General features: G+C 38.6%; 1 protein-coding gene across 4 annotated transcripts in view; it reads right to left on the bottom strand.

Annotated features, from left to right (window-relative positions):
• Positions 1-2,767, bottom strand: part of CEP120 (centrosomal protein 120) — a 63,167-nt gene extending 60,400 nt beyond the window's left edge. For 3 of the 4 annotated variants that reach the window (XM_019728015.2, XM_019728016.2, XM_019728017.2), the window contains exons 1-2: positions 2,629-2,767; positions 2,285-2,362 (exon numbers count right to left, since the gene is read on the bottom strand). In XM_019728015.2, the coding sequence (XP_019583574.2) occupies positions 2,285-2,333 (49 nt within the window). In that variant the 5' untranslated portion in view covers positions 2,334-2,362; positions 2,629-2,767. Of the gene's footprint in view, positions 1-2,284; positions 2,555-2,628 lie in introns of those variants that run through there. The other variant, XM_019728018.2, reaches the window with a different exon arrangement.
• Between the last annotated feature and the right edge of the window lie 23,717 nt (positions 2,768-26,484).

Raw genomic sequence — 26,484 nt, 5'->3', positions numbered from 1 at the left:
TACATGGCCCAAATTTGGCTCATGGTAGAAACCCAATCATTTTCTTTTGAATAAAGGGCACTTCTAGAAGTGCAGTCAAGAAACTGCAAGCCGTTCAATATAATCGAAGAGCTGGGAACATACGAATAGGTGGCAGGAAGAGAGATGAGACTGAAAAGGTAGGCGAGCCGTCTACCAAAAAAGGGTATGCTATTCTAAGATGTATAGACATTATCCTTTAGGACACCGAATGCTTTTAAGAAAATAAGATTTGCTTTTCAGAAAGTGTCCCCCCAGATAGTAATGTGGACATTTTCTAGAAAAGAAGAAAACATTCATGAAACAGACGACTGAAACGATTATTACAATAGATTAGATGGATAATGAGGGCCCCAAAGCAGGGCACTCACAATGGAAACTCATTCATGTAAAGTTTATATGAAACACTTGCTGTCATTTTAAAAATAAAATCATAACACTTGGTGATGATTTGCAAGTGGGAGATGGAGTCCAGGAAGAGGAAGACTCCCAGGTTCTTGGCTTGAGGCAACAGCGTGGTTATGATGAATAGAAATACAAACAAAACAAGGAACAGTTGGAGGGAGGGCCGCGTGCTAGTTTCACATGTTTGTGGCAACACGTAACTGACATCCCTGATTCCAGGTTCTATTCCCTGCACACTGCTACTACTAAACTATACTTGCAAAAAACTGTATCCTACTTAGGAATATATGCAGCCTCCCTATTATTAACAACATTAAACTATTTGGCTTTCAAGATCCTCCAAGGCCTATTTACTCTATAGCTATACAAGTTTGTTTCTCAACACGATATTCCTATACATTCACTTTCCTCTGCCCTGGTCATCTTGCTACCTCTTCAGTGTTCCACCCACCCATGCTCAGGCCCACACCGTCCTGGGTTGTCCAATCGGCTGGAAAACCTTTCTTCTAACCTCACCTATGGAAAGCTTGCTTACCATTTAAGGCACTTCAGCCATCAACCCCACTCAACCCCAAAACCTATGTTTACAGCCCTTTCACATGTTTTTAACATTATATCGCAACATAGTGTGTCCTGCACTTTATCTTCCCAAGTTGACAAAACCCAACATCCTTGAAGGGAAAGAGAGTGCCTCATATTTCCATTTCTTCATAGCATAGGGCACAGTTCTAAGTCCAAAACCTTTTGTTAACAAAATTACAATGGGATTTCAGTCCTAGGTCTTTAAGTAATCAGTATCCTAACAAATAAAACTGCCCCAGCTCTTTATGGCTTCTGGTCATTCTTCTGTTCCAAAACTCAAAAAGTAGGTTTGCAATGTTTACTTCCCTCTCAACCCCCCAAAAATGTCTCCACAAAATACCTCCCATGTAAAAAAAAAACAAAACAAAAACCCAGTCATGCTTCTGGCCCACTCAACAGGACTCCTTTTTGCATGTTATTCATAACCTATCCTCAATTTACCTATTAACTCCTATGCCCTCCACTTCCCTGCAATCTGCTCTCCAACCACACTGAATTTTTAGCATCACAGAACACGCCTCGCTTTTCCATACCTTAAGTGCCCTTTGCTCCCCCTTTGCCTGGAACCCTCTCCCTTTTTTCCACCTGCCAAATTCCTAATCAATCTTTAGGACCCAAATAAATGTCACCTCCTCCGGGAAACCTTCCCTACACAGAGGTAGAGGTGGTCATTCCTTCTTCCTTACCTTCATGAATGATTTGTTGCCACACTGTCTTTTATTCTTACATTCCCAGCACACTGCCTGATACTCAATGAGTCTCCAATAAACCAATGTCAGTCATTCAACAAACTAAACTTCAAGGCATGTACAACAGACCCTCTTGACAACCGTGGTCCTGTAAGTCCCCCATCAAGACTTGGAAAGGCAATGGCCTCCGCAATACTCTGAAATTGCAGGAAACGTGTATACGAGTCAAAGGAAAATTCTTGCAAAGGTGTTACCGGGAGGTCGCGGAGCAGAACGTGCTTTCCAGGCACACGTTCAACTCATATAAAAGTCATCGACATGCTGCTTCTGCTGGAAATCGTTTTTTCTACACTCTCTGGGGCTAAAGCTACTCACGCTAAATACCACCTAACCTTAATAGCTCTCATACTCCCTTGAGAGGTTTTTAAATCAATTGCCTAACAGACCTCACTAGGTACAACTTTGAACAAGTCTTTGGGGACCTAAAAAGCAAAGATGACAAGGTTCTTAAGGTTCACCAAGTCTCGTTCCCACACCACTCTTAAAATTCAGGAAGCAGCAGTTGCAAAAGCAAGTCCTGGGCCGCTCACCTTCTAGGATGGACACGACGATGAGAAGCTGGTCGGACTTGGAGACCATGGTCGCGGTCTGCGGCCCGCAGGCGGGGTCTGCTGGGGGGAAGAGGGGCCCGGGTGATTTTCGGGTAGCCCGTGACGCCCGGCGGGGCTGGCGGCGGGGCTCCCACCGCCCGATCCCGGCTCCTGACGTCCGGACCCCGCTCTGCGGCCCGGTCCTGCTGCCTCCTGCAGCGCGCCCGGCTCCCTTGCCACGGGCCGCCAGCCCAGCTCCTAACCCTGCCCGGACTCAAGGGAAAAGCCGCCCGCCACCCGGCCCAGCCCGTCTGCAGGTACAAGCGAGCCCGCCGCCCGAGGACCTTTTGCCGCCCGCGTAGCTGCTTTTCAAATGCCCCGGCAGCCGCAGCGGCCACCGCCGCGCCCCGCTTCCGCCTAGCAACCAGGCCCGCAGGCCCAGTGGCCTGGGAAGACTGGAGGACAAAGGGTGATAGAGACCAGGGCAGTGGAGGATAGAACGCCCCTCAGCCTGCTTTGCCTCCTGCCCTTTCACGCTTCCTTCCAGAACCTTAGGGCGAAAACTAGTCCATTACCTCACAGCGCCCCCTACTGGCCGGACGGGGAAAGGCGGGCGATTTGATGAGAACCAGCTGCGCAGGCGCACTGCTGCAGTACACGCTTCCTGAAGTTCCCCTAAAAGGAATGAGCTTGGTTAATTCTCTGCTTTATGCCCCAGACGCCACCTGGGAAATATATCAATAGAGATTTGTTAAAAAGGCTAGCTCCGTTGAGGTCCCAGTGTCGGCACTGCTTAAAAATCAAATCACAAAAAAATAATAACTTAAGTCTGAACTCTAAAATCCCTAAATTGTCCTGGTGCGGCACCTCAAATTTGTACGCATTAAAAACAAGTAGTGTCAATACGGTAATTACTGTAACTGTTGGGAGTGACGTAAGCTCTCCAAGAATTTCCTGTACAGCAGCAATTACTCTAAAACAAAAACATTGTCACGCGGGCAGGGAAATTAAAGGTATAGGTTCTTGTTCTATCCTTGTTCACAAAGTAACCAAGTAGCAAAATCAAGACCAAAAATTAAACAAGGCGTCTAAGTGCTGTCACCCGACATTTTTCCCTTTACATTCCGAACCCACAAGAAAAAAAAAATAAAAAATCAGGCTTTAGTTTAGGAAAGAATATGAATCTTTTGGAGGTTATCTAGCTGGGGAGTGGGGAGGATAGAGCAATCCACCCTTCTTCCTGCCCCCCTCCCCGCTTTGTGCCCAAAAGAAAAGGTGGGAGGATGTGGAGAATTGGATTAGATTACTTCTAAAACACTTACAGTCCCCTACGGAGGCCTTTCTGAAATGAGGTATTATGCAGCTTAAAATCAAAGTAACGATCTACTTTGGATTCGTCGTTAAACAGTGCATTCTTTTGTGGAAGATGTCAAACACAGTCAAAAGTAGAAAGAATAATACGAACCTGCAGGTACCCAGAACACAGATTCAACAATTACCAACTAAAGACCAATCATCTTCACCTGTTGCATTATTGCAAAGCCACTCCCAAACAGCATGTCAGTTCATCTCTTTCAACATGTACCTCTAAAAGATAGACTTTTAAAAAAAACTAAAACTTAAAATATTAGATACTTAACCACAATTCCAGCATTACACCTAAAAATTAACAATAATTTCTTAATTAATACCATTAAATAGACACTATTTATTTAAATTTTCTTGATTGGCTAATAATTTGATTTTCAGTTGGCAGGATCCAAACAAATTCCAAAACGCAATGCATTTTGTTGGTCTGTTTCATCTCTTTTGATCTATAGGTACTCACTCAAGGAATTTTTTCCTTAAAAATACATTGAAGCAACTGGTCATGTATCTTGTAGAGTTTAGCACAGTCTAAATTTTATTGATACAATACCAGTGTTGTTATTTAACATATCCTTTGTTGAAAGGTCCACATTGACAACACTACAGAAGATTAGCAAACAAATCACCACCAATAAGCAAAATGCAAGGTTATCAGTGGTGTAAAACGTTACTTGGCATTAAACTCTGCTTTCCAAAGACAGGGCACAGCAATGAGACCAGTGTCTCCAACGGAAAGAGTACTCTAGGAGATCGGGGTTTGGGACGTACCTTAGTCAAGTCAATTGTACCTTTAGGAACCTCAGTTTCAGCTATACAATGGTAGTATACATGATTCCTTAGTTCAAAACTTAAATATAACAAATGCCATTAAGTTATTATCTTTTTTATATGAACAATCTCAGTAGTTGTGAAAGAACTAGGAATTGCCATCAATATTACCTTGTTGTTTTGCATTAGGATATCCAGCAGAACTTAAAATCTAATTTATAAACGAACCATCACTGAATGCCAGAGAATAAACTCAGGTCAGAAAAATATCTGACAAGTCATTAAAATTAAGAAACTTTTTCACATTGTAAAATATCACATAGATTCCTTTATCTGGATTCCCCCACCTCCCAAATGACTCTATGACAGCACTTCTAAAATTATCTCATCACAGCCACTGAAAAGTCATCAACTTAGTTGGCAGGGTGTTATTTGTTTTGTTTTGTTTTTAACAGAGTGTACAAAATTAATGACATGAAATTTCCCTTCTACTTCATCTAGAAATGGAATTATAATTCCATCATCATCTATAGCCTCTTTATTTGTTGTTCTATAATCTAATTTCCTTTCATATGTGATATTAAACAGTAGTAAATTCAGTTCTAACATAGATCATTATATTTTAGCTTAAATTCATGAGAGAAAACTCTGTTATAAGTTTATAAAGCATCCATTACTGTTTCAAAATATATAAGTAAATTATAATAAAACACAAAATTTTTGTCTATTAGACAATGTGAGATTCATTACACCATAAGTATGCAAATTCAAACTGGCAAGTTTGATTAAATGCTTGATTCTGAATTCATTAGTTTGCCAACCTTATTGCCAGCTTATCATATTAGCTAGCTTTCTATGAATTTACACACATACACACACACACACATACACACACACACACACAAAGAAACAAAGCATTTTGACTCATATGAAGCCTTTCTTTTTCTGCAGCTATTTTGCATTTTAGAAAAACACTTTGCTTGTAGTGTGTCTCTATTTTTTTTTATCTTTTCAACAACTTCTGGGGCCCAACATAGCGGGGATCACAAACTGCATTTCGCTTCCTCAGTCCCTTCCCTCTTCATGTCTCCTCCCTGCCACAGAAATACACACACACACACACACACACACACACACTTTAAGACAAACTCGCAGGATTCATAAAATTAACACATCTATTGAATAACTGCTATTTGTAAAAGCATGGTGCCAGACCCTGACCTTTAAGAGGTGTTTTGAAAATAGCCTCCTTCTGGAAGAGGGAGCAGGACTGGAGGGAGTAACTAGTATTCATTTAGTGCCAAGGTGATTTGACTTCCAACAGGATCTGATCTCATTAAACTTGGCTATTAATTTGGGTGCTTGTAATCCCTTGAATAAGGCCTGTCAATGGTAGGCGAGGCAGTGTGGCCCGTAGCAGAGTCACAAATACCTGCACTGTAAGATCCACAATGTAGTTAGCTTTGTGACTTGGCAAAGTCAGTTTTCTCTGAACCTCACTTTTTCCTTTGGTAAATAGGATGAATAGTCTTTACCTCACATGGTTGTTGCCAGGACTCAATGGCATTGCTTTCACGAGGGGCCTAGGCTATGATGAAATCTCTGAATGTGGTTAGCTATTTTTATTGTTAATGTGGAAGGATAATTTATTCTGGTATTATCTTGTGATTTGTTGCTTTTCGAATCCCGCAAAGATAACCAGAATCTTACTTATACTCCCTCACCTTGGCCTATGCATATGTTCTAGGGGTGATATACTCTGTTTCCCTGAAAATAAGACTTAGCCGGACAATCAGCTCTAATGCATCTTTTGGAGCAAAAATTAAGATAAGATATTATACCCGGTCTTATAGTAAATAAGACCGGATGTTATATTAATGTTTGCTCCAAAAGACGCATTAGAGCTGATTGTTCGGCTAGGTCTTATTTTCGGGGAAACGCGGTACTCCCAAACAGTCCTCCTCCCTGGCTTTTGTGAGAGACCTCAGCAGAACATCCCAAGGTCAAACACTCTTCAGGCAGGTGTCAAACACAGGTCAGGCAGGTGCTGTTAACTGACTAGTGAAGTGGGCTGGGCTGGGTCTGAGCAGAAGCAAAGCATTGTGGTTGTGTAAAGAGACAGCCCTTTTCTGTCCCAGCTGGTTACTGCAATGCAGTGAAAGCCAGTTTTTTTTTCCAAATTTCCACAAGAAACTAGAATTATAGATTTTTATGAGAACTGATCCAATTTTTAAATGCTGGTAACTCTAATTTCAGTTAAAAAAAACCCCACAAAACACTGCATGAGTCAAACCAAAACTTCTGACAACCACAGGTTAGCTATCTCTGGCCTAAATTCACTAAAGTAATTATAATAGACATCCCTGAAAAGTATAGTGAGTGTAGTAAGAAAAGAAGTAGAGACTGCCTAAAAGTGGGAAGAAGAGGGATGAAAGAGAGAGTGGTGGGGACCCACATTTCATTCCCTGGCAGAATCTTTGGGAGGGGGCAGAAACAGGGACTGGCCCCATGGAGTCCCTAGGGAAGTGAGACTTTGGGCCTCAATTTATTGTCATTGGCATGGGTTCTTATGCCCCTAATTTGACACAGAATCCACAAACTCATTAGACTTCAAGGGCCCAGGGAGGCTTGAATAATGGACAGCTTCAGTGACCAGCACAGGCAAAAACTTGCAAGGCCTTCCCAAATATTTTCTTTGTTTCCGAACCCCAGCACCTCTGCACAGCACTATGTGTATGGAGGAGGGAGCCCCAGTGACAACTGAGATTGAATTGCCTGATGCCTGTCAGAAGGAGCTTGAGACTGAATGTAAGAGTCTATAAAGAAAAGCAACATTTCTTGCACTCCCTCCTTTGTGGCCTAAGTTTCATGGGGTTACTTTAGGCTGGGATGAGTTCTGACCCACCCTGTCATGGGATGTGTCACAGTGGCTGTCTCTGAAAGAAAATATACAGTAGAGTATAGGAAAACGCTCCCTGCTCCGTAGAGACTAGACGGAGCTGCAGACTTTTCTGGAACTGTGGGAGAGGGCGGCAGGCCATCAGAAAACACTGCTCAGTTTTTCTGTGGAAACACTATGCCATCAGTAAAGTGCCCACAGACGAGAAGCAGAGAATTTGGAGAGGGCTTCATTTTAAGGGTGGAGGGTAGAAGAGATGGTAGAGGTCTAAATAAAAGACCCATCCCTAGAATACTGTGACACTGAGAAACACTATGTGACATTGTGGGACTTTGATTCACCTATTATGTAATGTCTGATGTGTGTCAATTTTTTATTTCCTTTAAAAAAATTTCCTTTCAAAACACTGAAGCCAAGAGTGGAGGAAGAGCTGGTGCCAGCCTACTCAGCTGTCTGGCGGAGAAATTCCCCAGGCTTCTGAGTGAGTGTTTTGGCCCCGAAAAGTCTGACCCATTAAATGGTAACAAGGAGTCTTCTGCACAAGCTATCTCTGGCACAAAGGTTCTAGTTAATGCTGATATTCCAAGTACACTCAAAGCGTATAAAACTCTTCTCTACCTCTATGTTGTATCAAATAACAAAAACTACAACAGGCAAAAAACAAACCAAAAAAAAACCACTCCCTTGAATTCAAAGAAAGGCTCTAAATATATCTCCTGGATAGAAACCTCTCTCAGCTTCTCACCCAGTTCCCTAAGAAATAGCACAAGCCCTTCTCCTGCCAGCAGCCAGCAAGCTTCGTCGCACATTTTAGTGAGTGGTATAACAAAGCCGTTATGCCTTGACAATCGCATTAATCACAAAACTGTCTTTCTTGAATTATTGCCTGTGCTTCTCCTGCCAACATCATACTTTTTATTTGCATAAATGGAAATAAAACACTTCCAAGCAGGTTGTAGCAAGTAAAACAGGTAGCAGGATGCGGAATGGAGGGACTTTGGTGCCTTGGAGTTGCCACCCATGACCCAAAGGATGACAAAGAGATGTCATGTCTCCCTCATTCTGAAGAGCACCCAAGACACCTGAGGCCCAGACACGTCTCCCAGGCTTTGTAAGAGGTGACCACACTGGCTTTGCTACCCACAACCATCCGTCCAGCATGTACCTAACACTATGTTCAAAGATGATGGGCCAAGGTGTGGTGAGTGATAAGCCTGAGGTCCTTTCTGTTGTAGAGGGTGGCAATGCTCCTCCTCCTCCCCCCAAAGCTGAGTAAAAGGGAGGGGACCCCAGGGACCTTCCAGGAGGACAGGCCACCAGTTGTGGAGATTGCAGCATCAAGATGCTGTAGGGGGTAGAATCCAAGATAGAAACTGGTCTGGTTTCAGAAGCAGTTGATTAGAAGGAGTCAAAAGTAACTGAGTTATGTCTCCCACAGGAGAATATATTGCATTGGGAAGCCCCCCAAACCCGTCCCACCAACATTGCCCCCAGAAATAAGTCATATGTGTGTCCCAGGAGAGAGGCAGCATTTAGCTGGGCATCACTCAGAGTGCATCAGGGACTTATGGTGTCATGTGGGGTGTCATGCAGGGTCTCAGATCCTGCTCCCCACACAAGAATGCAGGATATGGTGAGGCCAAAAAGGAACACCCACGGAGCCATAGATAGGGGAGTCATACCACTATATTCCCGCCGGCGGCTGGGTTGGAGATACAGGAGGCAGGAGCCACACTATCCTGCGTCCACTTCTCTTTGCCAACCAACCTCACTTGGTAACAGCAATCCGCGCTTGCTAGCTTAGCCACGGCACTTATATCAGTGGCTAATGGCTTACCAGTAACAGCTGAGGGCCAACTAGTCACAGCTGATGACCATCTACTACCCAAGCCAGCACCTTTCCATGTGAGGCCGAGAGCCTGGAAACCGCTCTCTAGGACTCTGTTCCCACAGATGGTTGTTGAAAAGAAATATCAACAGACACAAGAGGACCACCCATGCATCTGCTAAGGTAGGGATGTTTGCAGTCTTTCTCTACCTCTGACCCCGATTCTTTGGTAGAGGAGAAGAAGGCGTCCCAAAGAAAGAGAGGAGAGGGAGTAAAAAAGTTGATATCATTCCTTTCCTAATTTTAAATACCTTAGATGGAAACTTAGTTGGAACGAGGAGGATGGGAGGAGATGATATTTAAAACAGAAATGAGGTGAGATTTTCAATTGGATTAAATTGGCCTGAACTGATATTTTAATAGCTGAAAGTGATCAGAAAGCTACAGGATCTGACTAAGTAGTTATTAAAGGATGAGAGAGAAGACTCAGTGGAGCACAGCTAAAAGCAGTAATTGGAGGAAAATGGAGCCATTTCATCTTGGTACCCTGGTCCAAGTTCAGATTTTCGAACAAACCAGTTATTAATAATAATAATAGTGATGTCCTATTGACTTCTGATCTTTCCAGCAACACAGTGAGGAGTAAAGCAGGGATTTTATCCCTTTTTAACAGAGAAAATCTGAAGTTGGATCATTTGAGCAGTTTGATAACAGGCACAACTTAGGGCTTCTGAGTCCTTGTATTGAGCTACCCCAGTGATACGCAAACTGGGGTGCACATAGGGCCTGAGAACATGGAGCTCTGCCAGGAAGCTGGAATAGAAATTCCTGCATCACATTGTGGAGCAACCAAGTTAGTCAATGGCGAGAAACTGAAACATTGTTTGTATATTAAAACAAACATGAAGCTATGTGGTTACAATAGACGTTTTGCATGTTTTTTTTAAAGATTATATATAACACTTCAAAGGAATTTGGTTTGAACTACATCTTCAGCCCTCACACCACCAAACCCTATCCAGTTAAAAGGTCACTTGGTGGACCCTTTGAAAAGCTCCTCACTTACATTCTTTAGCCAGATTCACTTTAAAAGCTGCAATAGTGAAAGGGGGAAATATGTCTAATGGGAAATAATGTCCTACTTCCACATAACGCTCCATGGGGTTGGAAAAGATTAAAGTTATTCTAATTATATGTTGGAATTGTCGTTTCAATAAAGTGAATGAAGTTTGACTTCCATGATCTAGTTTCTCCCAATTTAAATGGTTGGATATCAAGCTGAGAGGTACTCCTAGGATTGCTGAGTATGATAAAAGAATGTTAGTATATGCTATAAATTGTTACCAATGCTAATTGCTTTTTTATCATAAAAATGATTAATGTCCCAGATAAGAGTTTAATACAAGGTGAAAACAGTGATTTTTAAAAAAACTTTTTGGCTAAGAATCTGCAGTGTCAACATTGACTGGCTTATCCTAACATTAACCAGAAATATATAATCTTCCAAAAATCAGTAAATGTACATAAAGTAAGTTAGAGAACATGTCTATTTTGTTCGTTGTCATGTCTCTAGTGCCTACAAGAGGGTCTTGAGTGAATTTGTAGTAGAGGCTCAATAAATTCTTGTTAAGTAAAGTTAAACTTACAACAACGTTAGAATTATATCTGCACCAGAGATAGAGAGTAACAGAGACATAATTGCTACATGTGTAGAAGACAAAAGTGAATACTTAATTTGGTTCAAATGAAGAAACTTAGCTGCAAGATTGTCTTATTCAGACCTCCCTGGCCATTCTCTGACACGTGAAGAAGTACTTTGTAATCTACTTGATTTCAGGAACTTTGTAACAGTAGGAAAGGAAATGATTTATTGGTCTAAAAGAGAAAAGAAAGACTAGCAGTGATGCTTTGGGAAAAGCATGGAAAGTTAAGATGACTATAAACAGATCATTGTGCAGGCGTGTCAGGGATGAGAGTGAGTGGGTTCAGTTTGAAAAATATGATTATTCTGCAAGTGTTAAGGGGAGAAAGAGGAGAATTTCACAGAAAAAAAGAAAAAGAAAAGAGATATGAGTATAATATTAAACCTCTGTGCTTCATTAATGTTCTCAGTGACAGTGCCACAAGAAGCCTGATGAGTAAAGAGGATGAACTCCGTTAGGGAGTGAGAAGCGTACTCAAAATAAGAAAGAAACATTTTAAAAACCAGACTTCTGTGAATTTAAAGCAACACTCATAATGAGAGGTATTATCTAAATGTTTTTTAAAACGCAGTTGTCAGCAAGTTATAATAATTCTTATTTAAATAACATCTGCTTTGTCCTAGGATATGGGATATTATAGTTTTGTCCACCGTACAGGCAGTGTGTATTAGGAAACGGGTTTATGTTATCTCGATCAAGGAATATGAACACACAAAAATGATATCTCTTCAGCAGGTTGAAGTGAAAATGACTTTTTGGTTACTTTTTCATTATTATTTTCTTGTTGGGAATTTTAATACCGTTTTGATATAGTGTGTCCCAAATTCTTGTTTAAATTAACAAGTCATTATGTTAATAGCACAAGTCCAATGATGTAAAATCTATTAATTAAGTTCCATAAGATAGGGATCTTGTTCGTTCAACTCTCTGTCCCCAGGGTCTCGAATCGTGCTAGGCACACATAGGTATTCAATAAATATTTGTTGAATGAATGAACAGAACTGTAATGGATTTTAGCCAGTAGATGGACTCTAAACCTAACCTGATATGATACGTTTAACTAATATCTTCCATTAGAAATTAAATCTATCACAATCTTAAACATTTTCTTGGAATATTCATTTCTTGAAAATAAAATGCTGTAATATTATTTTTGTTATATTTGGCTAGTAGCTTTATGCTTTTGTCAAACTTTTATACTTCAGTTCTCTTAAATGTAGAAATCAGAGGCTTTCAAGCACTTTCTCCTGTTTCTTAATTGGACCAAAAGAGAACCATAAGACTCCCAGGAGTTTCTTCAAATTTCAAATATCCAATTTCACATCGCTGTCTATCTTGGAAAATTTACCTCTGAACTTAATCAGAGGAATTGAAAAAAATTTATCATATATCTATGCTCAGTCAAGTTCACTGGGTGATTTTCTTTTTTTTTAATTAAAGTAAGCTTCTAAGGTTAGGAAAACTGAGCAGACATTCCAGGGCTTGAGCTTGCATCCATTTAAAAAGTATTAAATGGTATAACAAATGCATTGCAATGGACCCAATTATCATCCCATCCAAACAGGTAACTTACCACTTCTAAGAGGAGAGCTCAGGGAGTGCTCATTTTACACACGTGGTCAGGTTTCTTTTCTTCTTGTCCTTTTCCCAAATGTTTCTGCCTAGATCAATTAGCTTTCTCTCTACCAAACCTTGTTCTCATGCATGTGGATGCCTAATGTTATCATTCTGATATGGAAAGGGGAACTTCATAGCAGTTCTCTTTAAATCCATTTAAATCAAACAACATACTTTAATCTGGGACCCAGTAGTCACACAAAAACATTTCACATTCCCTTTTCTTCCAGTTCCCTCAAATCAATTATGGCTAGATTCAAACATATGTTATTTGTTTGGGTCAAAATTTCATTTATTGAGATATTTTGTTTGTAAGTCTCCCACCGTCCCCCTCCCCCCGCCCCCATCAAACAACGTCTTATTGGATTAAAATGTTTTAGATTTTAGGAAATAGAATGTACTAATTAGCTCCTCTTAGTTGTTTGGATCTTATCAGATATGGGTTTGTGTTCTAAAATCTCAAACATAAACCTCCACATGCAAAAAAGAATAGGATTAACTTAATACATTTCCCTTAATTTAAGAGCTTTCTATTTTGGTGTAGCTATTTCTTTTTCCTCCTTTCCTATGTCAGCAAAATAGAAATCAATTTAAAGTTAGATGATCCATATTCAGCTGGCCTGAATACTTTGTTTCCTCTGTGGCCACATGCTATTATAATGTGTAGGGATGTATGAATCTAGCAAATTAAATAAAAGTAAATAATGGAGGGTGGATGGCAAAAGGCCTATGGGTCTGTAGTCTGCAATATAAATACTGCTGAGTTCAGTGGAGAAAAGTGGGAACCTCAAAATAAGCATCTTTGAAGGGCAGAAGGTCTTCTGTCAAAACGTAACACAGGTTCTCCACAATTATTTTGGTACCTAAGTAATCTTCAAAACAGTGCACTTTCAATGCAGTTACATTTCTCCTAGAAAATAACAATGTGGAGTATCTTGCATCTGTTTTTTATTACCTGCCCTTCTCTCCGCACCCTTAAATGTACTGATTTCCTAGACATACAAGCTATGGGACAAAATATGAAATGATTTCACAAAAGAAGGAAAAAGGTGAGCTCTTTTTGTAAACATGGATCTGCTTTTATTTTTATAATTTTGATGTTTTTTTTTTAAATACTTCAATAAATTTAAAGGAATGAATGAATTATCTAAAAAGGCACCACTTTTTAAAAACATAAAGTTTATTTTTGTGATATTATAAATAGTTATTTAAATCTCTCTTCAATGTCAGTCTTCAACCTGATGATGTGATGCACAGACTATTCACAAAAATATCTATCTTGATCACTTTTTATCAACATTGATATTTTAAGATTACATCTCAAGGACACTACAGGTAAGACATAGTTTAAGCTCAAATTCTATTACTGAGATTTGCTTTAAGATCATTGGCATTTTGTGATTGCTAAAAGCCCTCATCTTTTATAACCAGCCATATTATTGTGCTGTATTTAATGGAAACTTTTAGGTTTAATATTTAAGATGGTATTTAAGGTGATTAACTTAAATCAATAGCCTCTGTAAAGAGGCTAATGTCACTTCTCTTTCTCTGTTCATTCCAACCTGAAGTGAAACTCAGTTCACATTAAAATCGTAAACTTGTATTTTGAGGAAATTATTCAATACCAAGTATATTGTATCAGTATTAGTATGCTTTCAGCTGAAAAAAAAAAAAGTAAAACTTGACCCCAGCTGGTTTACCGAATAAGGAAATGGACGCACTGTCACTTTAGCAGTAGGAAGGGTTTCAGGGTTCGTGCAGTCCCATTTGTGTCCTACACTTTGAGTTGTTTCATTCACGGGTCAGCTTCTCTCACTGGGGAGAGAGAGGCTGTCACAGTCCTGGGCTTCACAACAGTACAAAACGACTTCTGAAGAAAGAGCGTGTCTCTTCTGGGGACTTTCTCCTAACACCAAGGACTTTTGTTTCTAAGCAGTGAGAGTCTCATTGGCTCACTTTGGCTGTCATACTCATTTCTGAACAACCCTATGGTTAGGGAAATGCCACTGTTGACATGCATGGGCCCTATTCCTAGACCAGTCACTGTTGCAAGGAGTTGAGATTACCTATAAACAATCATGCCTAGCTCTGAGGCTGGAGATGAAGTCTTCTTTCCCTGAAGCACATGGGTTGGGAAGACATAAAAGAAAGTCAGGGTATAGTAAAGAAGGGAGAAGCGAGTAGCACTATCAACATTTAGCAGAATATAGTCAAGTTTTTGTGTTGTTGTTTTTTTTTAATTCAGTAGTTGCCTATGATGTTGGTCTAAATATTCAATAAAAAGCAATGAAATATTATAGAGCAGTAATTATCAAAGTGGAGAGGGCATATCAGAGGCATCTAGGGAGTATTTTTTAATCCAAGTAAAATTCCCCTCCTCATTCTGATATGCATGTGTATGAGGCTTGCTTTCTCGTCCCATTGAAGATTAGTTACTCTTAGGAGCCATGTTGGATCTGATGGATGATGAAGTTAAAAAGATTGAGAACCATTGCCATAGAAACAGCTTTATAATGTGAGGGGCCAAAATAAATGTCTGTAAAAAAGTAAAATAATATATCTGGTTATTGATATTTCATCCTAGTATCAGCTTCTTTTCACTTGCTGTTTTGGTGTCACAATTCTGTGTGAAAAACTATTAGTGTTTTTTTATCTCTTCAAGGAAAACAAAACAAAACAACGATTTCACTAACCCCGTGCTAAGGAAATCAGCCGAACTTGTTTTTTTGACCCTGTATCTCACCTAAGACCATGTCTCTTGGTAGAGAATGGTTCAGGAATAATGATAGCATTACTATCCCTTTCTCAGAAGAGGGCACAAGAAATTTCTCAAAGAGCCCTGGCCAGCAATGGTCAACATTTCAGATGGTAAAGACTGATCTTGGAAACATTTGAATAAGAGAACATTTTCTTTTTTATTTTAATCATGAGATCTACTTTAAATTTAATATTTTTTCCAAATTTTAAGCAAAATAAAAATTAAGTATCAAATATATGGTAATGGAAGAAGAACTGACTCTGGGTGGTGAACACACAATGGGATTTATAGATGATGTAATACAGAATTGTACACCTGAAATCTATGTAACTTTACTAACAATTGTCACCCCAATAAACTTTAATTAAAAAAAATTAAGTGTAGAAAATTAAGAACATGTAGAAAAATATAAAGAATAAAATTAAATATTTTCATAATCTCTCCAGCTAAAGAACCATATGACATAGTCTTTCAATTATATATGAATCCATTGTGATATATAAAAATTTTACTTTGCCAGAAATCCTGTTCTGTAAACTGTTCTCTTTAACATACTATAAGCATTTCCCCCATATGCTAATAGTTCTTCTAAAACCATCATATGGTTAGTTATATAATAGATTATTTAACCAATCTCGATTTCAGAGATCTTTTACTCTTACAGATAAAACATTTTACAAACCTAGAATGTCCAACACAAGCATAAGCCTAGCCTCCTATTTGAGCTATCTGAATCCTAAAGTTAGCATTAAATCAGAAATTCAGTAGGAAAGCAAGGAATAAAACTCCAAATTATAAAAGAAAAGTGTGACAAAGAGAGAGAGAACATGCTTGGGAAAGATTTAAGAATCAGATATGTGCTGGAATTTCCCAAAGTTTTGAGATCCAAGTCAGAAATGTTGCTCTGTCTACATGTGGCCTGACTAAACTTCTGCAGCTGCTCCTTTATTAAGATGAGGACCTTGCCAATGTCAAGGTTGGAACTGAAGTAAAAGGGAAGGGATCCAAAGACTGCACCCCTGCCCTGTGCATAGAGATTTGTGTAGATACTTGATATGGCAGTTTTCAGGAGAACAAAGGGGAAAGGCAGCTCTGCCCCATTCTGTCTCCTCCGAGGCACCCAGGAGAAGGCGCTTACTTTGGGGAGTGGACCAGGCCCCTGTACGCAATTGTTGACCACAATAGTGTTGAGAGTGGAGGCTCATGGTAGAGGTAGAGGTGTCATTGCTCTAAGGAGTAGACAACTCAAGAATCAGTAAGACCAATATTTCTGCTTATCTTGCATGTTAGAACAGCATTTCTCAGACTACAGATCCCTTGTAAACCACCTTAATGATTTTTCCCTATCTGCCTACCACCTGTGCTATCATTAATATTTTTTCAACTTACTTTTTCCTACCTTAAATATTTCATGTTAAATAAAAACCACATGATTTTAATTGGAAAACAGAATCACGTACCACAAATGGAAATGGTGGGTGACCTCATGATTCGTTTGTTTGAAAACAAACATGCAACAAAAATAGTGTTTAGTTAGGGCTAGATGCTTTTGCTTGCCAAAGGCTCTTGAGCTTGAGGCCTGATTTCTGTTCCTTTAGGGGAAAAAGAGGGAGGAGTGGGTAGGGAGGAATTAGCAAGTGTTAAAAACATTACCGGCAAACCCAGACTGCCAGGGACTTCCTCAGAAGGACAGAAAGGGAATTGAATCACTTTCACTATGTGATTCAGCATTATTTATACCACCTAGCTTCCTGTCCAGTGGTGTACACCCCTCCTAGCAAACACTGTGCTAGAGGAAGCTGCCTTCTGTAAAGGCGTAGGGAGAAGATTCCAGTGTTGCCCCGAGGCCAAACTTCGTAGCTATTAGCTATTAGTAGTTGAGGAGTTACCATAAACCTTTGTACTCTATAACTCAGTGAGTGATAGGCTGGATGGAAAGTGGTCTCGTGCCTTGTAAACTCTCCTGTTATGGGGCATATTGTGTCCCCCTCCCCCATCACACTCCCCTTTCATATGTCAAAGTCCTAACTCCCAATACCTCAGAATGTGATTATTTTTGGAAATAGGTTTTAAAAAAGGTAATTAAGTTAAACTGAAGTCATTAAGGTGGATCCAAATCTAATATGACCAGTGTCCTTATAAGAAGAGAAAAATTAGGACACACACACACACACACACACACACACTCACACAGGGGAGACCATCTGAAGACACAGGGATATGACAGCCATCTACAAGCCAGGAAAGAGGCCTTGGAAGAAACCAACAGTGCCAACACCTTGATCTTGGACTTCTAGCCTCCAGGACTATAAGAAAATAAACTTCTGCGGTTTAAGCCACCGGTCTGTGGTATGTTGTTATGGCAGCCCTAGCAAACTAATACATCTTCCAAGTGGACAAAATGCAAAAGAGACAGATTTTGTACAGATTTCGTTTCCTGAAATATTACAAAGGTGTTAATATTTAGAGCACACATGGAGACTATTTAGATTTAGTTTCTTGGTGGTAAGGGGTGTTTTTAAAGGCTACTAATGGAAATTATGTATAAAGAGACACCCAGTAATACATATATAAGGCACCTGTTCAAGTCAAGTGATTAAAAGCAATCCGGTGTATCGTGTGTATCGTTGATATCATGAGGTATGTATTTCAAGGGAGGAAGAAACAGTCTTAGGTTAAAATGGAGCCAGGAGTCTGATTGACACTGTTCTAAGAGGTGTGGCCCTTGCTACACGATGCAATTGGAACTTATTCCAAAATGTTCCCCCCAACCCCCAAAAGATCATAAAATAAGCAATACATGAGATAGTAATCAGGGTGTCTTCACCAACTGATAACCATCTGTCCTGATGTACACATTTAAAACTCTGCCCTTGTCCACCAGGTGGGTGTGAGACCCAGTCTGGCCCTTTGAGAAGCAGCTGGACTCCTGAGGCTGCCAGCAAGCTTCTGCTGGGGAACGTGGATCCTCCCTCCAGGCCTAGCTGCCTCTCGCTTCCTTTATGGTTAGAGGAATGAGACCGCTGGTATGTCAGTAACACAAATCAGACACTTTTCTGTATTCTGTTACTTCTGGCTCCTTGAGACTGAGCCAGGGCGGGACAGCAGAACATCACAGGTGCTGCTGCAAGAATTTAGTTGACCCAGTGATGTAGGAAGAACTAACGGACTCAGTAATGCCCCATCCCAGGAGGTGTAGACCTGCCCTTCACACAAATATAATGATTTTTGTCACTTGTCTTTTTAAATGTTTTTGCTATTTGTCTCTCCTGCTAAGCCCCATTGAGGTCAGGAATTTTCTAGTTGACTACTTTATTCTTGGCGTCTAGCAGGGTGCCTGACACACCACGGCATATGCTCAGTAAATATTTTTTCGAAGTAATGAATAAGAGCTAAGGGCACAGGCTTTGAAGCTTGTGCAGCTAGATTTGAATCTCAGCTGTGCCATTCACTGGCTCTGTGACCTTGGGCAAGTTACTTAACCTTCCTAAGTCTCAGTTTCTTTACCGGTAAAATGGCTGTAATAATGCCTACTTCATATTGTTGTAAGGATTCCATGAACTAGCACAGCACCTGGCAGTAACTGACTAGTAAATATTAATATCATCATATTGATTGTAAGATAACAGAAAAACTGAATCTATTTATTTAATTGACAGAGAATGGACTGTTTGCAAACCATTCGTTTTAATACCACTTTTTTTTTGTTTGCCATGTACACTCCCATTAAAAAAAATTCTGGCCCCCCAAAACATATTATACTATAATAATTATAACAATCACAGTCGATTTTTTATTTTAGAATTTTTGGTGTTTAAATCTGATCAACCTACTTCATGCATAATTGACTCATAATTCATCATGTAGACTAATATAGACATTTATTGAAAATAGTCTATTATAGCATGAAAATGTATTAAAATATATTTATGGTTATCATGTGTGTAACAGAGCATTCCACATATTTTTCATTATTAAATATCCATAAAGGATAATGACATTAATGCAACTCATTCTGAAAACTTCGGCTTATGACTGATTTATATAAACTTCTATAAAGAAATAATGCATTCAGTAAATATCTTTTAATCACCTGTTATCTACAAGTAAGTGTAGGTGTGTGGGTGTGTATTTCAGGAACACAGTTGCTCCTGAGCCCTCTGAATATAAAGGGTTGTAGTTTAAAAGGGAGGATAATAAAACCTGAAATTCCAGTTCAGCCTTAGAGATATACATTTTAATTCCAGACAACCTTTTATGGAAGAACAAATAACTGTTGGTCAATTTTCCATTTTGATTGTTATTTCTGCAGGAAAAATAAAGGTTTCTAATAATGTATTCTTACCTAGGAATCAACCTTCTAAAATGCTGTGTTTCTCATCTTTACTATTTATTATGTCTGGGACTAAAATTGATTTTCCACCATGGTAGGAAATTAATATACACACAAATGCACAAACACACATGGTATATACAGAATATGTAATGGCCTATTTTCAGTGGAGAGTCACTCCACTCAGTGAAAGCTGTTAAACATGTCTTTAATTATTTTGAAATAAACCCCATCTTGCAGAATTCTTTAATAGAATTTATAATATCTTCTTCAAGGCACTATTTTATTATGAATAAATTGTGTCACACAATTATAGATACTTTTAGCTCATTTTCCTAAAGTCTTGCAAAGCAATCTATAAACAAATACTCATTGTATATGCTGTGAGGGAATATACAAAAATTATGAGATAAGGTCCCTGCCCAAAAGGAGTTTGCAATCTAATTAGGAAATAAGACATCTTCAAAAAACCAGTAGTGAACATATGAATGAGACAGCATTTCATATACACATAAAAATCACATTTTATTCTGATTTTATATCAATGTTTGGCATCCTCCACCCTTTCTCTAAAAGACAATGAGAGCAGAGGAAGAAGAAATTCCCACTTTTGTTTTTCATTCTGTGATAACTGTGGCTTGACATGCGTGAATGATCCTATGCCTTCCGAAAGCAGAGTATTGTGTTACAGACATACATATTGAGTAAAGAGTTCTTTCTTTCCACTGGCAGGGGTGAAAGGAGAGACTGATTAAATAAGATGCATCCTCTCTCTATGAGACACATTGTTTTTGCAGGTAAAAAGGCTAAGAAGTTCTGTTGTGGATCGCTTTCTTGATGACCTAGAATTTAAGCCAAATTGTTTCCATACAGGAAATCTGCATATATTGTATTACAGACTTGATAATGGGTTAAAACATTAACAAAAAAATCTATACAATAGCAAGAAACACACATATGTTATAGTTTCGCTCCCTAAGATCTTACTCTTCTTTGAAAACCTGGGAGACTGGCACCTACTTAGTTTCTAGGCTCAGAGCGAATAAAAAAAGCTATCGTTTGCCTGTACATCACATTCTTTATAGCCTCTGGAATAATGCAAAAACTGAGACTTAGTTGAGCAGATGTCTGAAATTTATCACGTTTCTCAGGAAACAACTGAAAAGCCTTAATTTAGGGTGGCTTGCTCTCCCCAGTGTGATGTGGAGTACCTAATTAAAATATAACTGGGGACACACGATTTTCACAAAAGGAGCATGCTGAATGCTAATTTACTTCTTGAGTTCCAGTTCTGTTCGGTAAATGATACAGAGAGTAGACTTTATATATTACCATTTCAGAGTGCAAAAGAACAATTCACAGGGACTATGAATTGAAAGCAGTGTGTATGCAGACATGAATTAGTCTTGTATTCTTTGATTTGCCTTGATTTTCACTGCTAGTAAATAACTGAATTTGTCAAGTAATGACTCTTTGAAATTATTTTTTACAACTGTCATTTGACCTGTCTTTTGAGAGCAGAAAATAAGCCTTTAAAATCACTTTGTCCTAGCAACAGTTGTTTTTTTCTTAATAGAATTCTAGTAATTTTAGAATTCTAGTAGCATTTAGGGATAAGATTTAAAATCTGAGGCTTCCAAACAGAAATGTAAAGAAAGTGGCTCCATTTGAAATTCAATAAACTCATTTTGCTTAGACTAATATATAGTGAGATCTTTAGTCAACAAGAAAAATATTATCTAATAGAAATATGGCACAGGACAAAATTAATACAAATGGCCAACTGGTAAATGAAAATATGCTTTACTTCAGATTTAAAGAAATATAAGTAGATACAACATTGAGATACAATTTTTCACCAATAAGTAGTTTTTTAAACCTGTCAAATGCGCATGGTTGGTGAATTGGTGAGAAAAATGCCAACTCTTTTGCAATGTCAGTAGGAGTTAGATTGGTACAAACCTTTTGGAGGGCAGTTTGACAAAATGTAGTAACCTCAAAAAACTACATAAGCTTTAACTTGGTAATTATAGTACTAGTAAGTTATCTCAAGAAGATAATAAAATAAATCCTCAAGAATATTTTATTTGACCTTTGCATATCAAACCAATAAATTAGAATAACCTAATTGCTAATCAATAAGAGATTTATAAAATAAATTATATAACTATATGATGGAATACTATACAGCCATCAAAAGGATAGTGATTAATTAGGCCTATATTTAACATGGAAAGATGTACAGAACATAATTCAGGTTTTAAAAAGCAGATTACAGTACAACATATGTAGTATTATCTTAATTCTATAAATCTATACATTGAGAGACACCTGGAAGTATGTTACCAAAATAGCAATAGTAATTATCTCTAGGTGCTGAAATCTGGGGTGGTTTTTATCATATTCTTAATATTTTCCTGCATTCTCAAAATTATTATACTGAATATGCTTTACTTTTATAGGTTTAACAAAAAGCAGTTAATTTTTCCTTATTTTTGAAATGAAATCTCCTTTTATTAATGACAATGGTACTTTTAAAGAGCTGGAAAACACCTCAGTTTATTTACACACTGTAGAGGAAAATGAATATTATAATCATGCAGTATTTTTAGTAAATTGGTTGTCTTTTGTGTCTGAAGCTTTGTGTGACTAAGAGTAACCAGTAAAACAGGTGTGCGAGGCGGGGTAGACCATCTGTTTCTCTTTGTAGAGATTTTTTTTAAGAGGATAAAAAAGGACTTAAAATCTATCCTCAATGACTGAAAGGTAGAAGAAGAAAATTAATACCTTCCCGACAATCCAGCATTACCTTCTGTTGTTATTTTCAGTGAACATATATTTAGAAACTGCCAACAATATTGTTCACAAAGTTTTGGAAATACAAGCTTTGACTCAGGCCAGAGTCTCAAAGTTTACTTGCCAAAAGGATGTTAATTAATAGCTGAGGTTGAGGTGGAAACAACCATAAACACTAAGTTCTTTTCAGAGATTCCCACTTATGATCAAAGTTTGTTTTGTACTAGGAAGGCTTGGGGGTCTCTTGAGTCAAGTAGAGAAAATCTCTACCTGTCCGCTCTGCTTTATTATTTCCTTCTACCCTCTGAAGAGACAATCACATTTGGCTCCCTAATCAGGAAGTTGATAAGATTTTCCTGAGGTATTATTTGTGCTTTTGTTTAAAGGGGCCACACAAAAATTGTTTTATAAAAAAGTTATTAATGTAGTACAGCTACTTTGGAAGACATTTTGGCAGTTTTGTACAAAACTAAACATACTCTCAACATATAATCCAGCACTCACACTTCTTGGTATTTATCCAAAAGAGTTAAAAGCTTAATGGTATTTACCCAAAAGAGGTTTTTTAAAAAACACACACACACACACAAAAAAACAGAAACAAAACCTGTCACATGAATATTTACGGTAGCTTTGTTCATAATTGCCAAAACTGGGAGGCAACCAAGATGTCTTTCAGTAAATGAACGGAGAAACCAACCTTGGTACATCCATATAATGATAAAAAGAAATGAACTTTCAACTTCCATAGAAACTTAAATGCATATTGAAAAGACATGGAGGAAACTTAAATGCATATTGCTAAGTGAAAGAAGCCAGTCTGAAAAAGCTACATACTACATGATTCCAACTATGTGACAGTCAGGAAAATGCAAAACTATCGAGATCAGTGGTTGCCAGGGGTTTGCGGGGAGGGGCGAAGGGGAAATTAATAGGTAGAGCATAGAGCACAGAGGATTTTTGTGGCAATGAAACTGCCATTCGAAACCTACAGAAGTCACAACACAAAGAAGTGAACCCAAATGTCGTCTGTGGTCTTTAGTTAATAATGTCTCCATATTGTCACTTTAGAAGTATTACACTAATACCAGATAGTAATTACAGGGGAAACTAGAGGGGCACAGTTAGGGAAAGGGGTATTTGTGAATTCTCTGTACTCATAACTTTCCACTCAGTTTGTCTGCAAACTTAAAACTGCTCTAATACATAAAGTCTATTAAAACAAACAAACAAACAAACAAACAAAAAGCTTATTAATGGCTGCTATGTTGAACATCTGGATTCATCCGAGAACTCTGAAAAGTATCTATAGCTCTGAAAAGTATCTGTAGCTTTGCTCTTACAGACACTGCCAGACCTGGGTTGTGGATTTGTGTCCTACAATGTATAGCATGCCATATGAATGATAGACTCATGAAAGCTATTTAATTAATTTTTATCCCCTGATACTTTAGAATATTCTGGTCTCAAAACATATTTTCAAAAATTTTAGCACTGAATTCCTTAAAAATTACCTCCATTGCCATTTGTTGTATTCATTTCTGAGCTATCCAAGTATGCGGAAGATGATTTGGAGGACCAGAAATATGACACCATGTCTCGATAACGATATACCTTGAACAGACAGAGCATATACTGTTTTTGTAATTATATGTTTTATGTTTTTGAAATCACGTGGTTTAACACTCCAGTAGCCATGAAAATGCACCCCTCAGATGTCCCATTGCAAGGTGGAGAGTATGATGGACAGCACAGACCTCTGATCTACCTCAGTGTTGGAGCTGAGACCACACTTCCCCTGGCTGCTTCCAGCTAGTGACCAAGTAGAGAGGAACTGTAATACAGGCCTATTGCTGCCACATGTGGGATTAATCTACAAGGCAACTTTTCACTCAAGGTCTTCCCCCCTTGGAATGCCCAAAACTTAACTTAGACTCCTACAGTCTGAGTCATCTTTCCAATCCTTTCCTTTGCCCTCATGGTTCATAGGTGTTAGACCTACACTGTGGTCTGATGGCTCTCCCTGCCTACTCCTATTTCCTCCCCTTTATCTTCACAAGCATTTCCCCTAATAAACTTCTTACATGCCTAATCCTGCCTTGGCATCTGCTTCTTAGAGGACCTGAACTAATACAAAGACCAATCTCTAACACATGCTCATTTTTTGAAGTACAATCATGTCAATGAAAATCTATACAGCTCGCGTCTCTTCTTTTATAAATTAAGCTCTGATATTCATGAATCCAAAACTCTTTTTGTTAATATAATCACATATTCTGAGTAAATTTTTAATTTGAGGAAAATCAATTTAATTGTGTGTGGTTTGTCATGCAGTTCCCAAGGGACATTGTATTAATCTCTCTGGAACTCATGTGTTCCTCTCTTTCTCTCTCATTGATATGAAGAATAAAAGTGAGAGAGAGGTTTCAATATAACACAGGTTGCTTAGTAAGCCTCACTGTTTCCTCTTTATTTCCCATGAGAATGTTTTATCCTTTCCACATAAAACTAAAATTCTCTTCATTTTAAAAATCATACACTTTCAAGTTTTAAAAAAATGTTTTATTTTGAAATAATTATAGACTCACAGCAAGTTGCTGAAACAGTTAAGAGATACCATGCATCCTTCATCCAGCTTTTCCAACCACAAAGATTAACATCAATTTTTGCACACAACAAAATATTTGCAGCTCTAGTCAATGGCTAACTTATTTCTAATTAAGCAAATGGATCTTTGTGGGGAGAGAATCCCAGAGAGCAGTTTCCAGACTCTCAGCCTCACATGGAAAGGTGCTGGCTCAGTTATTAGATGGCTATCAGCTGTAATCAGATGGCCATCAGCTGTTAGCCATTAGCCACTAATATAACTGCCATGGCTATGCTAGGGAATTGATTTTCAGTTGGTTTGTTGGCAGAGAAGCAGATGGTGGATTGTAGCTAGCAAGTGGGTTGGTTGGTTGGCAGAGAAGTGGACGGCAGATTGCAGATCGTGTGGCTCCTGCTTCCTGTGTCTCCAACCAGCCACCAGCGAGAATATAGTGGTATGACTCCCCTATCTGTGGCTCCATGGGTGTTCCTTTTTGGCCTCACCATATCCTGCGTTCTTGTGTGGGGAGCGGGACCTGAGACCCAGTGTGACAATCTTTTTCAATAATTTTAACAGACAATGGAATTTACTGTAATCATGCAATGGGATTTACCTAATGTGGTGGCTCTTTGGTGTGCATCAGACTCACCTGGGGAGCATATTAAGACAGAGATTATTGGGCTTCTCCTTTAGAATTTTAGATTCACAAGGTTTGAATTGGAGTCTTAGAAATTGCAGTTCTAATAAGTTCCCAGGTGATGCCAAGTGATGCTGGCCTAGGGACTTTGAGAACCAAAGGATGAAACCCCCATAGACTATAGCTAATTTCATGTGTTTAGAATGTAAGGCGAAGAAACTTAAAACTACTTGAGAGTGAAAACACAACTTGTGAAACTAGTCTGTAAATATGTAACAGAAGATTTGGAAACAACCAAGTCCAGCCAAGGTGGAAAGGTATCTTCAATAAAATTAAATTACCAGAAAGTGATTGTGACACAGAAAGTGCAACCTAATTAGTTGAATTGTTATCTGTGAAGAAAAAAGTTGTTCACAGAGAGGGAGTAGTCTGTATAGATCCTGGAAAAGGAAAATTTAAGTAAAATTTGTATTTTTTCAGCATTATCCAGAAGAGAGAGTACCTTGATTAATTGAAATGCATATTCAACCTGGACTATAACCTAAAGTGGTCAGACTTGGTGACAGTAACTATTGAGAATATTTAATTATCTCTTAATTATTACACTTGACTTGAATATAGGAGAGAGATGCCACTTACCTTTACTTTCTGACAAACTTCTGATCTGCTTGGAAATGATATTTTTTAATGTAAATGGACAAGTCAGCATTATGGACTAGCTCTCAGTCCATATGTGTTTTGTTAGTACCTTGAGCTGTATCAACCCAAAAGACCCACGCACTATAGAATTTCTGGATCTGCCATTCCTGGTAACTAGAAGGGCTTATTGGGTTTGTCATGTCACATTCTATACACACATCTGTATATCTTCTCTATATGACAGTAAAACAACTCTTCATACATCCT

The sequence above is a fragment of the Rhinolophus sinicus genome, linkage group LG03, assembly GCF_036562045.2.
Source record: "Rhinolophus sinicus isolate RSC01 linkage group LG03, ASM3656204v1, whole genome shotgun sequence".
Taxonomy (NCBI): domain Eukaryota; kingdom Metazoa; phylum Chordata; class Mammalia; order Chiroptera; family Rhinolophidae; genus Rhinolophus; species Rhinolophus sinicus.
The sequence above is the reverse complement of the archived record's forward strand: the minus strand, read 5'-3'. Positions and strand labels throughout refer to the sequence as shown.